Source organism: Odontesthes bonariensis, chromosome 15 (assembly GCF_027942865.1).
Source record: "Odontesthes bonariensis isolate fOdoBon6 chromosome 15, fOdoBon6.hap1, whole genome shotgun sequence".
NCBI lineage: Eukaryota > Metazoa > Chordata > Actinopteri > Atheriniformes > Atherinopsidae > Odontesthes > Odontesthes bonariensis.
The window spans coordinates 24993838-25008495 of NC_134520.1; the positions used below are offsets into that span (position 1 = coordinate 24993838).

The 14658-nt window shown below is 39.7% G+C and overlaps 1 protein-coding gene across 4 annotated transcripts in view; it reads right to left on the reverse strand.

Annotated features, from left to right (window-relative positions):
• Window positions 1-14658, reverse strand: part of LOC142400618 (3',5'-cyclic-AMP phosphodiesterase 4C-like) — a 93227-nt gene that overhangs the window by 71531 nt on the left and 7038 nt on the right. For 2 of the 4 annotated variants that reach the window (XM_075485669.1, XM_075485666.1), the window contains exons 2-3: window positions 13464-13514; window positions 4988-5190 (exon numbers count right to left, since the gene is read on the reverse strand). In XM_075485669.1, coding sequence (XP_075341784.1) covers window positions 4988-5190; window positions 13464-13478 — 218 coding nt within the window. In that variant the 5' untranslated portion in view covers window positions 13479-13514. Of the gene's footprint in view, window positions 1-2736; window positions 3191-4987; window positions 5191-13463; window positions 13515-14658 lie in introns of those variants that run through there. The other 2 variants (XM_075485671.1, XM_075485668.1) reach the window with 1 other exon arrangement.

Consider the following 14658-nt stretch of genomic DNA (forward strand, 5'->3'; position numbering starts at 1 on the left):
TTCAATTATTTGTACTCTGTAATTTTAGTTTGATTGTGGTCCTGATATTGAATGTTTAGCAGATCTGCTCCCCTTTCCAGATCTTAGAACTGCACAATGTTACAGTTGCAGGAAAAGGTTCGGACAAATCTTATAGAACATATGAAGATGGGTCAAGTGATATATATTAGCGTCTGGCTTTAAAGCACGTGGAAATTGCATACGGAAGTCTTTTGCAGTGCTATTTCAAGACACGGTATTTTGTCATGTGTTAAATCAATCCTAATCAATCTGAGGCACGTCAACAAACAAACCAAATGCACTCAGTCCATGTTAATGCCAGGTTGTTGCCACAAATAAGCAGCATCTTACAATTTGAATGACTCTCGAATGCGTTTTTTTGCGGGGTGGGGGGGTTGATTATCTTCTCTGTGCACTTTCAGGGGACAGGGAGACAACACTCCAGCTTGTACGCGAATAAGCACTGAGGTGAGATTCCTCGCGGCACTGATTGCTGACAGCGAGTGGCATCAGGGAAACAGAGCCGAGCTGACAGAGGTTTTCATGCCTGCTCAGCTCTGCTGAAGCCAGTCACAGACATGTTTAATAGTCTTTACAAGTACATTTTCTCTCTTTCTCGTATGAAACTCTGCCCAAATACGTGTTGCATAATCAAAGTGTGAGAAATGAGCAGTGCTGCTCTGAAATTGTGTGAAAGTGGAAACACAGTCTCGACACAGGAAATAATATAATTATGTCCCACAAAACCCATTTCAAACTAAAAAAATGTTGAATTTATACCAGGGTTGTACAACTTGAATCAATCTGCTTTTTCCTTTCTTTCTTCATTTTCATTGTGGTAAAGGCATATACATAAGGCTAAAACTAAACTTTAAAGGCTCAAACCAAAAACTGAACAGTAACGGTGAGGCACAAACTCTAATATCAGTCTCTTTGTGGCAATATTTGTGAACAAACATATAATAAAGTGCTTTTCATTAGCTTGACTGATGAGGTTTGCTGTGAGGCAAACCATTCCTTCCCTACATCATTCCTCAGAGTGCAAGCAGCAGAATATAAAGCCAAGACAGAAGAACAAGTAGGCAGCCTTTGTAGGAGACACCCACAGACACAGTATTATTCTCTGGGCTTTTAAAACCAAAACTCCTGAGGTACCATTATTTATTGCATTTTGTTAGATGTTGGGATAAACTCAGTAATTACCAGAGCAAATAATTCAGTAATTGCATATTTTGCGAACCTGCAATAAGGGCCCCTGAAAGCCCCCTGAGCAACAGAGAACAGTGTAACATGTCAGTAATGGCACAAAAATTAAAAGTCCCATGAGTCCAATCTCTCATAAAGCTGCTGATGAAACACATCAATGATGAAACCTCCTAAAAGATACAAGTTTCTGGGTGTAAATTATATAATGGTCTTCCCAGTATCACCTAACTGTCCACTTAACTGGGGATTTAATGAAGTATGGGTAAATTGATTGAGGCAACAGAACACCCAAAGTTGTCACTGGAAATCAATGGTTTTTCAACACCAGAGACACAGCACAAATCTATCAAGGAAAACTAGTGTGCAGACAAGTGCCCTTAAAACATATTGAACTTAGGTATAAATTATTAAGACACTAGATTAAGAGAATCAAAGAAAGCCGATAACCAAAACATTTAAAACACACGCGCACACACATTAGAGCAGACGTTAAGAAACGCCACAGCTTGCGTGTCTGAAAGCAGCACTGAGCAACATGTAAGTGGAATGCTGAGAACACAAAGGATCATGGGAATAGGACACCGACTGAGAAATAGTGTGCAACAGTGAATCCCACCTTTAAACAATATGCACAGACAAACAGATTTTGTTATGAGGGCTCTGTTTACTATTTCTAATCACCTCATCTGTTCTACTCAACTTCGGGATCTGATTAGCTGCATTTACAGAGATGTGACCCAGGTGTTAAAGAAAGATTTTAATAGGCAGTTTAATTATTCAGTAGCAAAACAGTGACATGTCCCTATATGATTGGCAGCAAAAACTGAAAGGCTTGGTTACATTTTGCAAATATAAAATCAACATCTCACTGGCAGACGTTACACTTTGCTGGAGATTGGTGGCATCTGGGTAAGTGTTTTGGAGGGAAATAGGCCTACGAGACTTTTATGGCAAATTAAATCTATAGCTACATTTTAACAGTTTAAGCGGCTCTGTAGTTTATCAATTACAGAAGCGTATTGCTGCCATTCTACGGAGAAAAAAAGAGGCTCAGTACCACGTAATTACGTGAAACGTTTATTATTATAACAATATCTTTTTCACGTTGTAACAATATATTTATCACGTTATAACGTGAAACTAATACGTTATAACGTGAAAATGTCGTATCTTGAAATAACGTGATAACTTCACGTTATGATGTGATAAATATATTGTTAAAACGTGAAAAAGATATTGTTATAACAAACTTTTCACGTAGTCTAATTACGTGATAGTGAGCCTCTTTTTTTCATAGAGTGGCAGCAATACACTTCCGTAATCAATCACACAAATTGTAGATTATCGTACAGGATTTTTGGAGCCCTCTGATTGTTCAAATGAATATTTTAAAAAGGGAGCGCAGTCGTGGTGTATTAATTATTTTTTTTATAATTCGTAAAGCTGTGTCATTGCTAAAGTTTTTAACAAGTTTTTAAGGTCTGCAAAACCCGAATTTGGTTTAGAGACTTCAGATGAGGAACAGGTTACCGTCTCAGAGATGAGGGCCAAGACATGCGGGGTTTCTTCAGTCCGGGTCGCAGCTTTTCCAGGGTCCGGTTGCGGCACAGGTACCGCTCGGTGTCGGAGTTGAAGCGTTGTTTGATCCGTATGTGAGTCCTGGGCTGCCGCCACAGATGTTTGGGCGGCTTCGCGAGCCCCGCTCCTTCTCTGCTCAGCGTGGTGCACTCCATTGTTCTACTAAAGTTGTTTGCCTGCTTGTTTTGTTTTAAGTGGACTTTGAAACTGGCTTGAAATAAAAACGAAGAGAGAGCGTTTGGGAACGGAGGAGCTGCCTGTGAGGCTGAGGAGGAAACCACGCGCTTCAAAGCACGGAGAGTGGGGCGCGCGGCATGACGGAGCGCTGCTGTTCAAGAGCTGGAGTGCTGAAACGACCGCGAGCCTCTCAGTCAATATTAACTCTCCCCGTCTCTCTTCCTGGTCTCTGCCTCCCTCTTCTCTTCTCTCTGCTCTGCGTATCTTCGTTTCAGTCCATCTCTCCTTTTATTGCTCTCAGCCTCACCAATTCCCCACCCTCACTCTGCTTCCCTTGCCAGCTTCCTCCTGCCATCTCCATCTGCTTCCCTGTCTGTCGCTGTCTTTACTGTCAAACTGCCCATTTTTGAACATTACACAACATTATACTGTTTTTAAACAGAGCTTGTTTGCTGGAATCAAGTGGAATTTAATTTTACAATCTATTTTGATTTCAGTTCCAAACCTACAAGATGAACAAATTGATTTTTCTTATCAGTTTCACATCGTAAACCAAGCTCATTTTGACTGGCCAAAACAGGAAGAAGCATAGGTGACACCAATTTAGCTGAAAATGGCTCCATTTCTCACAGTGTCACTGTGATCCATGGCAGAGACCCTGCGATGCTGAATGCAGCCAACTTTTGAGCACCTGCGAGTTTCCTGCAATGCCATGTTGAAACATTTGGTTTGTACAAATTTGCAATTCGCATAACTGCACTCTTGCTGGAGCCTATCCCAGCTACATCACTGAACAGCTCTAAGAAATTCGAATGGACATCTGCACAGTGTGTTGCCTCGGAGTCCAGATTGCAGTTTATGTTTCAGTCTAGTTTGCTCACTTGCAGACTGGCCCAAATGATTTTGAACAGTGACCCAAATATTGAATTAGAAGCCACCTTTAATGCAGAAATGAAGCTCACTGATCATGTGTGAATGTCAAGAGTGAAAGGGTTAGAGGGTTCGCCTTTCCTTTTGGAAGTAAAGTAGCCCATGTTTTCTCTGGATCAGCTGATCAATGAGACCTTACAAGGCTTTTTTCCTCTGTGAACACCTGCACTGAGCCTGAAACATCAGCCCACAACACACAGAGCTAATGGGCTGAAAAACATCTACCTGCTGACCCCAAAAAGAGAGGCTTATTTTCCATTGCTGTGAATGAGCAATTAAATATACAGGTAAATGCATCACTGCTGGGCTGCAGGCGCACTGTTTCTCCAAATGAACAGATCAGACATCAATTTCTGCATTGTAATACAGTTTGATGGGACAAAAGCCTGAGTTTGGAAAACACCTACAGGGACAAACATACCAACAATGCCAGCTCAGTCCTGTGGGTGGATATTGTTAAAACTCCGCACCACAGTGGGTGACAGCGTGTGCTCAGGTTAGTCAGTGGAGTGTGTCTTGATAGAGGCTGAGAATTACTAAATGCACCATCCAGCATCAAAGAGGGTCCTTGATCCCTGTGGGCATTCAGATATATTTCTCATTCTGCTGAAATTTGAAAATGTATAAAACAATTTCTTTGAAGGGACTAATAAAAAAAAGAATTACTCTTCGTGACCCAGGCCAACAGATGTTGGGAATTAACACACCAGCCTCTTAAAGATGTCTTACATCGAGAGTAAAAAAAAGTTTTGAAAATGCCAGATAAACTTCAAAGTGCGTGTTTTTTGTTAACTTTTGATGAGACACTTCCCTGAGACCTTTTACTGCAATGGATTTCCAGCTAAAACTGCTATATTATAAAAGGAATACAAACCCACAGCAACAATGTTTTAATCATAACACGCACAGTGCCAAACTGCACAATACAAACACAAAAACACTGCGCTGCAAATCAGAAAAGGCCAATTGTTTTTTCTGATTAGTCTACTGAAAAAAATCCCATTGACCAACAACTGAATTGACTGTTGAGAAGCAAATGGGAGGAAAGAAAGGACGGCAGACTGAAACCACCTTTGTATTTGAGTGTGTCACTGACCGGTGCTCATCGTGGCTTGCTAGTGCTCGGCTGTACAGCACTTCCAGTTGGTCTAGTGGCAGGATGTGTGCTGCCGACAGTCGCCGGTTGTCACATGAGTGGTCCTGACATGAGTGTCTCCTCCGCAGAGGAGGCAGGAGCACAGTGCCGGAGAAACGCCGCCGCACCACCTGCTGGACAGCTGGAAGAGACTCCCGACGACTCTGCAACACAAAAGAAAGCACAAAAGAAAGGGTGTAAGACTGGTGTCCGAATTTCATTGCCAATAGCTGCAATTTTTTAAAGTCATGCTGTCGTTAAGTGAAGATCGAGGAAAACCGGACGGAAGCTGATACTGAATACTTTGCAAGACAAATTGTGAGCCCTCTGAAACTAGCAGAATATCTGCATTGTTCACTCATAAGATGCAGTCTAATTCACAAAAGTAGAAAACCACAATCTCGCTACACAAATAGCACACAAACACTTTTATTTGTTTATTTATTGGGAAAATAAAAATCATTCCCAGCTCAGACTGCAACAAGAGTCAAAGTAAACAAAGATATAAATATTCTGATTACTGAAGAGCCTACTCTTTTTACAGAAAAATGGCACAGTCTGAACAATAGATAAATATTTCTACAGGCCCTTTGAGGACACATCCTTGAAAATTACAAAGCTGAAAAGTCTTTTGTGTTATGGAATCCACAACAGCAGAAAAAAAAACAGCCATTTCTTATCTCCCTCAGGATGGCAGTCCTGCAAAGATAACACCAAGACCACGAAGTGCGGTTTTGAAAGAGGTGATAATGAACCCAAAGGTAACAGCCAGAACACCTGCAGAAATGTCTTAAACTTGCTGAAACCTTTGTTCATTTGCCCATTTTAACCGCTGAATAAGAATAGTGTTAATGGAAGCATGTCTGAAGTTTGCAAAAGGTCAACTGGATATTGTGTAGTTTTTGTTTAGAAAGCGTATGAGGAAACAGACATTATTATTTATGTTCTACTTTTTACTTTTTTTATGTATTACTTTTAGATAAATAGCTGTTGCTCTTTATAAAGATTAGGTGAATTATTACATTATCAATGAGCGTTATAGTGACATAAAGATGGACAGAGGCAATCAAACTGTTAATTGGAATAAATTTCATGACAAATAATTGTTCATTAAAGTTTCATACTCACGACAGCCCTAGGAACCATTACCATGACCCCCTCTAAAAACACCATACAGCCTCATTTATTTTGGTCAAACAATTTAATGGAGAAGAAATTGATACATAATTTAAAATATGCAATATCTTTAAAAATTACTTAAAATATAAATTGGACTTAAACCCAGCTGTTAGACTGACAGTGGTTTTCTGTGAAAACGCCAAGCTCCATGTCTGGAGGGAAAAGGGCGCTCCACAGCAACACCAAAACCTCACCTTACCTGTAGAGCGTGGTGAGGGGAGTAGCATGGTGTGGAGCTCCTTTGCTAACTCATTAATTAGGGTAAAATTTAAGAATAAATTGGACCAAGCTTTATTTCATGGCCTGAAGTTTAGCAGAAGTTAGATGCAACAAGACAATGACCCAAAACTGACAATATTCAAAGCAGCAGTATGAGAGCTACAAAAGAAAACTTTTTACAGCAACACTATTCCTTTAATTTTATTGCAAATGGATGCCATAGTACTTAATGCAGTTTGATTTTTGATTTTTTGTATTGAAATGTCTCTAAAACTAATGGATTGATTGACTTGAAATGTAAAGAAAACCTAAGAATCAATAGTATTGTCATTTTGTAATAAGGTGTCATCAGCTTTAAGGTTTGTGTTATACTTTGATGGAACATACTTAATTCTTTTCCTAATCACTTTTCATGTTAATTAGCATAAATGTGCTTGCTAACATGCTGTATTAAGATTAGTGAACATGGTAAACAGCCTTACAGAGCTGCGAGCATGGCTACAGACACTTGTTTACTCTTTCACTTTCAGAGCTGGCTCACACAATCCATCTGACCTGAAAATTACGCAACATTCCATATATGATAGCACCACAGATGGGTTTTGCATGGCTACACCACGTAACCACAATGAACATTGTGCACTTTATCAAAGATATTAAATAAACAATAAAATTCAAATATGCCTTTATTATGTTTAATTATTATGCATTTACTAAACATGATTGTAGATGTGCGCATATATTAGGTTAATAGCTCAGATAAGAAATGACTAGCCATTTCAAGATACATGCTGACATCACCACTGTCACAATAATAAATAGTTCAATAAAAAAAAAAAAAAAACCTATTGAATTAATAATGAATCCTAAAGTCTTAGTTGGGGGACATGTGGCATCTGCAAAATCTGCCCTCAGGGCATTCTACAGACCCAGCACAAACAATATTCCCACTTGACACTAAGTAAGTAGTTTGTTTGTCTTCTTTCCCAAGCATCAAATTGGCTTTTTTTGTGTGTGTGCTTGCTCTCTGCAAATCCATTTAATGTCCAGTGATGCGGTGAAAATTTATAAGACAAGGGGCAAACAGACAGCAGCTTTGTCTGGCTGAATAACACTCTCCATGTTTGCTTCTTTGTGTACACAGCAAATAACCAAAATGATTTCTCCCCATTAATAATGTCAAATTAGACTAAGGCAGCCAAGGAACCTTGTGCGCCTCAAAATCCATGCCTCTTTTGGCAGTTTGGCCACTTTATCTATGTAATTTGTGCTTCAGTTCAGTTCGTTCTGAGAGTTGAACTCAGTGAGAGCTAGCTGAAGAATATCGATTTGCAATTCAGCAAGTCTCCTTCCCCTGACTGGTTGTGTCAATCATCAAAAACAAAACACGACTGTCAAGTCCTCTGTCCATCTCAGACTACAATACACATCCAATATCATAGATTGCCTCTGCATCCTTTGATTTTTGCTTTCTCACCGTGTTTTAACACTGGTTGTTTTCCCAGAGACAATACAAACAGACAGTGCCAACCTTTGCATTGGGGAGGCGCGACACAGATGAATCTAAGGCTTCTGTTCCTCAAAGAGCAGTACTTGTGAAATGTTGTACAACCTTGTCAGAAATGTTGTTAAAACCTGATCTAGTGACGATGAAAGTGACCAAAATAGTAGGTATAAAGAGGACTTAATTCCCTGGCTCCTTTCATGCCTCCCCACAGTTGTCCAGTCACAGTGTGAACATTGAATGGTCGATTTTGGAAAGTTACTGAAACTGTAGGGCACAGCTCCTCCAGTCTGACCTGGTAAAGGTACAGGTTGGTTGTGCAACTTTCCATTCATTTGGCATTGTGGTGAAACATCGTGGCAGCTTAAATGGCAGCCATATTGAAAAAAAAAATCTTAGTGCAAAGAGCTGTTTCTTGTGATGATATTCTAAGAAAATTCAAAGAACTGCAGGCATCTCCCCAGAGATATTTCTAAAGATAAGAAATTTGTGGAGCATCCAAATGCTTCAAAGAGCCTCTTAGGTAAAAAATGAAGGTAGCAGGATGACTTTTAAGATGCTCAAGAGTTCCTTAAAAGGCTACAAATTATGTCAGTCAGTCTTCATTGATATGGCACTTTGTTCAAGCAAAATGCAACTGAGTGCTTTATAAAGTAAATAAAGGTGCACACACAAGGAATGAAGATAAATCTCCAAAATGTAAAACAATGACCACTTACGAAAGAGTGAAAATACATACAAGGCTCTCAAGTTTTCAAGTTTGCTTGGAGTGAGATTCGGGCGGGGCAGGGGCCGGGCCGTGTGCGCGGGGGGGGGGTTCTTTCAGGGTTTTTTTTGTGTGTGTGTGTGTGTGTGTGGGTGGGGGGGGGGGGCTGGTCCCTTGCAGTATCCCATCGCCATAAACTAGCTACTTAAAGAACAAAGAAATTGTTTTATTTATACCAAAATCACAAATCTTCACTTTTACACTAAATTCTGCTATATTTTAAAATAAATTGTTTTAGGTATGCAAAGTTTTAACAAACAAAAAAAATGTATGAGTGTTGTTGTAAGTGTTTGTGGCAGATTTTGATGCTTGATGACTGATATTGGGGGCTCCCATTTAAAGCACAGCCATTTTCACAGTCATGATGGATGACAGAGTTCCATTCAGAGCCAACGTGTTCCTGGTCTTGGTTTTATTGAGCCCCACCATGGAAAAAACCCTCTCTGCATCAGCATTTCAGTGCGGCAGAACTAATACCAGTTTGGCAATTGTAGATAGCCTTGGAAATCTGCTCATACCAGTCACCTTTGAAAAAAATGAACCACGGAAGCCTAATTACACTCCTACATATTTTTCATTTTTCATTAAGTTGCTCATGTCAAAGGGTGTGTGCTGAATATTTAGGCCTACTACTCCAACAAACACTTTAATCTGCAGGTATTGGTCTTTTACAAAGAGTAGGAAAACTATAGTAACTAATAAAAGATTCCAATAAACGAAGATATGACCTGCTGATGATCCTGACGGTTCTCTTCCACCTCCAGCTCGTCTACAACTTCTGCACGCGTGCTTGCAGCTGAAAGCTATTTCAGACCTCACCCGGCAACAAGAAATTCTGTTTTCTGATTGGCTGACAAATTCTATTTTGTGATTTGCCGATGGGTTGCTAAATCAAGACAGCTGTACCAGAGCTATAGTTCTGAGCTGTAAGAGCGCACAGTAACCTGCCATTGACTCGTTTATAGCAGAGTGGTGGTTTATAGTATCGGCCATTAGAATTTCTGTGCGACGAAGTTGATCATTTCTCAGCATGAGAAATGGCATGTGTGGCGTGTGAGCGTGTGAACTTGTTGAAATGCGTGTGTTTCACGCTCGTTGCGTGAGGAGGAGTAAAACCAAAAAGTTCTAAAAAAAAAAAGCTGTGCACAAAAAGTTCAGTGAGTGTATTTGTTTTTCTATGTTCATAATAATGGAGGAGTCCGCAATTCTGGAGGGGCTCAACATGTTTAGTGGGGTCCAAATGATGGACACCACATGTTTAAAGGGATTTTCAAGCATCAAACTTAGTTTATTGGTAAGGATTCGAAAGTTTAGTTATTAAGTTATGGTTAGGTTTAGAGTAAAGGTTAGTGTTAGACATTCACCTGTGATGGTATGAGTAAGGGTCTAAGGGATGTACTTTACCAAAGACGAATCACCACAAAGACAGAAACATGTGTGTGTGTGTGTGTGTGTGTGTGTGTGTGTGTGTGTGTGTGTGTGTGTGTGTGTGTGTGTGTGTGTGTGTGCGTGTGTGTGTGTGTGTGTGTGTGTATGTGTGTGTGTGTTTCTTGGACAACCAATCAGTTGTCCAAGAAAGAGGTTCAGCCCCGTGTCCTCACTAATGTAAGAGTTTTTGTCTTTTCCTTGCTCAGAGTTACTCTCAGATTGGTTCTGAATAACTATGAAGCTAATAATCCTCAGTAGATGTTTTAATGTTAAGTTAGGAGCTTTCTGAGAGGATTCGTAGAATTTTTTATGAATGTGCTGCTGCTCCATCTAGAATTCTGCTTGTTTCACAAACATCAAGCCTCCAGATCTACCGTGTATCTGCCCTAATTTCTGGAGCATTCATAAATGTGTTTGTTGAATATATAAGTGGAGTTTAGATTCTGTGAGCTGCATATTTAAAATTAATCTAAGATAACCAGGACAGCAGATTTTCACAAACCACAGAAACCGGGTTTTTTAATATACATAACCGTTGACTTTAACCTGGTTATTTAAGAGCAGTTGACACATTTTAAACACCTGCACCTGGATGTGGTAATTCATTTACCCTCTCATACTGATCTCAGTTTTTGTGACACAGAAATATATTTTATTTCTTGTTTATTGACTGAGTGAAGACTAAAGGAGCTGGTAATACTATAGCTCTCCAAAAAAAACTGGTTTTCTCCGTATAAACAGTAAATTGCTGTTGTTTGCCGTTTCGACACTGATCTAATAATTCCTCTCTAAAGAGATATGACATTTTCACCTGACAGCAGCACCATATAACTTCATTTATAGCAGCGCCTCTCTGGTTTGCTTCGACATGTTTCTTCATTCTTTTCATTTAGGGTGTTGCATTTTTCCCCCTATCCCTCCCTCCAATCAGAAGCAGGTGGCTGTTTTATCATCTGACCAATCCCCCGCCATGCCACACACAGGATGTGAGAATGAGATGGAGGCAGTAAAACTGAGGTGATCAGATGGGACGGTGGGTTCTCAGCAGGTTTTTTTTCCTCACTACGTCTCTCCATGAATCAAGAGTGCTGCGCCGTATCTGTGTTTATGACTCAAGCTCTCCCAAAGTGCTTGTCATATGTTCAGCTCAGTGTGGCGCAACACAGTGAGACTCAAACCCCAAACCTCAACTGCGTCAAGTCACTGAGTAATGGCTCATCACAGCTCAGTTCAGCACTGATGAATGTTCAGTGTACAATAACACTGACACAACAGATCAGGAGCTGTGCTTTTCTGACGGTTAAATCAAAAAGTCGGAGGAAAAAAATAAAAAGAGAAATGACAAATAACAACAAGAACTGAGCGTAATTCCAAGTCAAATGTTGAAGACCAAAAATCTTTCTGAAAGATCTATTCTGATTATTTCTCTGAAGACAAATCAAAATCTCAGTTTGACAGATTCTTGTTTATGGTTTGAATTTCTTGACCACTAGTGGAGGTGAAGAAAAAAAATTGTTCCAGGTGGAACATCATCAACACATGCTAACATTTCAAACACAGCCTAAATGATCATAAACTTGAATCCAATACATTCAGACCATGAGCTGCAATCTGTTGTTGCTTTTCAAGAAAGCCTTGCTCTTAATTCTATTTCCATTAAGTCTGTTTGCTTTATTTGTCTTCTCAGGTTTGATCTGATAATTTGTTTTCTCTGCTGAGGCTCACGCTCTTTCTCCCTCTCTTGCTCTTATTCCCGTACATCAGTTGATTAACCTGTTGTGTAAATGTGAGAACTACCCTTAACTGGTGTCAATCAAAAACTCCTATTCTCAAGAAATCTTTGTTATTTGGTTCTAGACACGTTCCATTAATCTTTTCTTCTACCAGACAAACAAAAGCCTTAATTCGTAACTCAGCCTCTTGCACTCCGAATTAAGGAGTGTTTCTTCAGAGCAGCAGAGTGCTTCAGGAGGAACAGGAGATGTGTTGGATAGAGTGTTTAAGTGTGTGTGATGAGTGATAATTTTTGAAGGACAGGCAGGTTGCTGCTTTGACCATTGTGCATTCAAAGTTAAATACCATAGATTTTCCCCATGGTAACCATCTGCTCTGCACAGCATTAGCACACTCATCTAAATTCTGTGCCTTCACACATAAAACATACACGCAGCTGACATGCTCCACATATTAAAATTGTGGTGAAGTAATCAGAGATGAGAGCATTTTACAACAAAGGGCGATCTTTCATGAACTTATGACGGCGGTCAAAGCAATTGGTGTCTTTCTTACTGGACAAATTGAATGAATCCATCATGATGGTGAGAGGAGCGGAGCTGCACAACCCCTTCCTGCTGTGCCTGTGATCTGTGTGCGTTTGTTCCTCTGATGCTAATGTAAAAAACATTTACCTGTATGTGCTGCTCAGAGGTGCAGAGAGTGATCAGCATTGCTCTGCATGTTAATCAGCTCTCCAATTAAATCTCTTCCTCTAAAACACCTCGGGCTGCTTCTGTAGATTTCTATTTCTATTTCAGCAGATTTCTGTGGGATTGATGCATAACTGTCCACCAATTACAGTTTAATTTTTTTTATTAGCACAGCCTTCACTTCTCACTTTTTCACTTTGCCATGGACTTTGCTACAATACTCTTAACTCTTCAGTCTGACGATGTTAACATGTGTTGCTCACGTTAGATAAAGCTTCTTTATCTTCCCGATGACCAGTTTCAACTCCCACCCTGCAAGTTTATGGGATGGTTTCTTGAGCTTGTCAGATGTGAAATTCCTGTGTCTGAATCTGTGTTGTTTTTTTTTTTGTCATCGTCATTAGGTCACTGCGCTACACATAAACATGTTGACAGGGTTAAAAACTTCAGCTTAAATATTTTCCTTGAAGGGAAAAAAAATTAATAATTTTCACTGCTACGGCCCTCAGAATAGATGAAAATGCAACAGCTGGAGTTCAGTTTAATTGCCAAGGAAGCATAATCATCTTTCAATACAGAGTTTATCCAAAAACTATTTTGAAATGCTTCGCAGTTGTCTATGCACAACTAGTTTTAATTAGTCTCTCAGTGTGTATTTGTCCGTGTGTGTATGTGTGTGTAACTGTCTTCTGTGGCTTTATCAACTGTGAACAAAGCCCTGAAGAATAATAACCTTTTATGACCATAAGGCAATCAAAATCCAGTCACCATTTGATACACTGACGTGTTGCACAGCTGCAGAGTCAGACTGACGTGAGGAGGTTACACAAGGCTTATCGCTGCAACAGCCTTGATAAAGCTGGCAGAAAGGGTGTGCGCGTGTGTGCATATGAGGAGGCCTTTCATCTTATTTACCTGAAGCCTAGACATTGATGATGGTTAGATGTTGCAACAGCAAGACAGCAGCTGAAACAAAGACAGAACAGAGAGGTGTCGTTAGAGTGGCATTAATCGTGCTTGGTGGTGCAGTATTCTTAGAAGACGTGTGAGGTTGTGTAAAAATTAGCAGAACAGAAATTCTCTGTAACTGGCAGCAACTTATCAACCATCCTTTAGCCATATCAGATACACAAATCCAATCTTCCTGTTTGAAAAGAAAAAAAACATTCAATTTGACTACTTTAAAGGTATAGTTATTAAGGTATAGTTTACACTTAACACTTACACCTTAACATTCTAGGATAAAACTTTAAAGAAATTAAAGTATAAACACATACAAAATACTAGTGAACTAGGTCTCTCATTTATAAAGTATTCATATGACTCATCACTGCCACCTGGCATTACCATGTGCTGGTAGCGAATGGATGTATGAGCATGCCAGAGGCATCACAAAGACTAAAAAACCCTTCTATTGAGCCAGAAAAGTCATGATAAATTTTTTCTATTACTTGGATTTACTGACTTATTTATTCTAAAGCCTTGTTCACAGATTGCTCAGCCCACACAGGCTCATATTATGCAGTGGTGAAATAAAATTAAATACATAAACTATCACACAAAAATAACAGCAAGCACAATTTGTAAATATGTATATGTACATATATATATATAGACACTTGGAAGCAGAACGACCAGGCATTAAGATTTAAAATGATGAGTTAAAATGAAAATTACCCGCACTTTCTCTCACATGTGGCAGCAGAGCACACAGACGCTCTGTGGAGCTTATTGTCACCCCGAACGTTGCGTTCTGGCACCACTAACCCTCTAAAAGATGTCCCACTTAAAATCCTCCCTTGTTTAACCTAAAGCAGGCCTGAAACCTGGCTCCTTCCAACAGTAACTCTGGCATAACACTGATATCCACTTTATTGCTGTAGTATCATACACCGATAACCTCTCTACACTCCAGCTGTCACATTGAGGTGTGACAACACTGCTGATATCAGGACAAGTGTCCTCTATTTGGTGCTTAAGGTGGGAAAACATTGTTGAACAATTAGACAGACAAACAGACCATATAAAGCAAATGACAATGCTGGTTTATCATGAAAGAGCATTGGTAAAGATGTGTTGTCAAGATATAAAAAGCTTAATTTGTGCACTT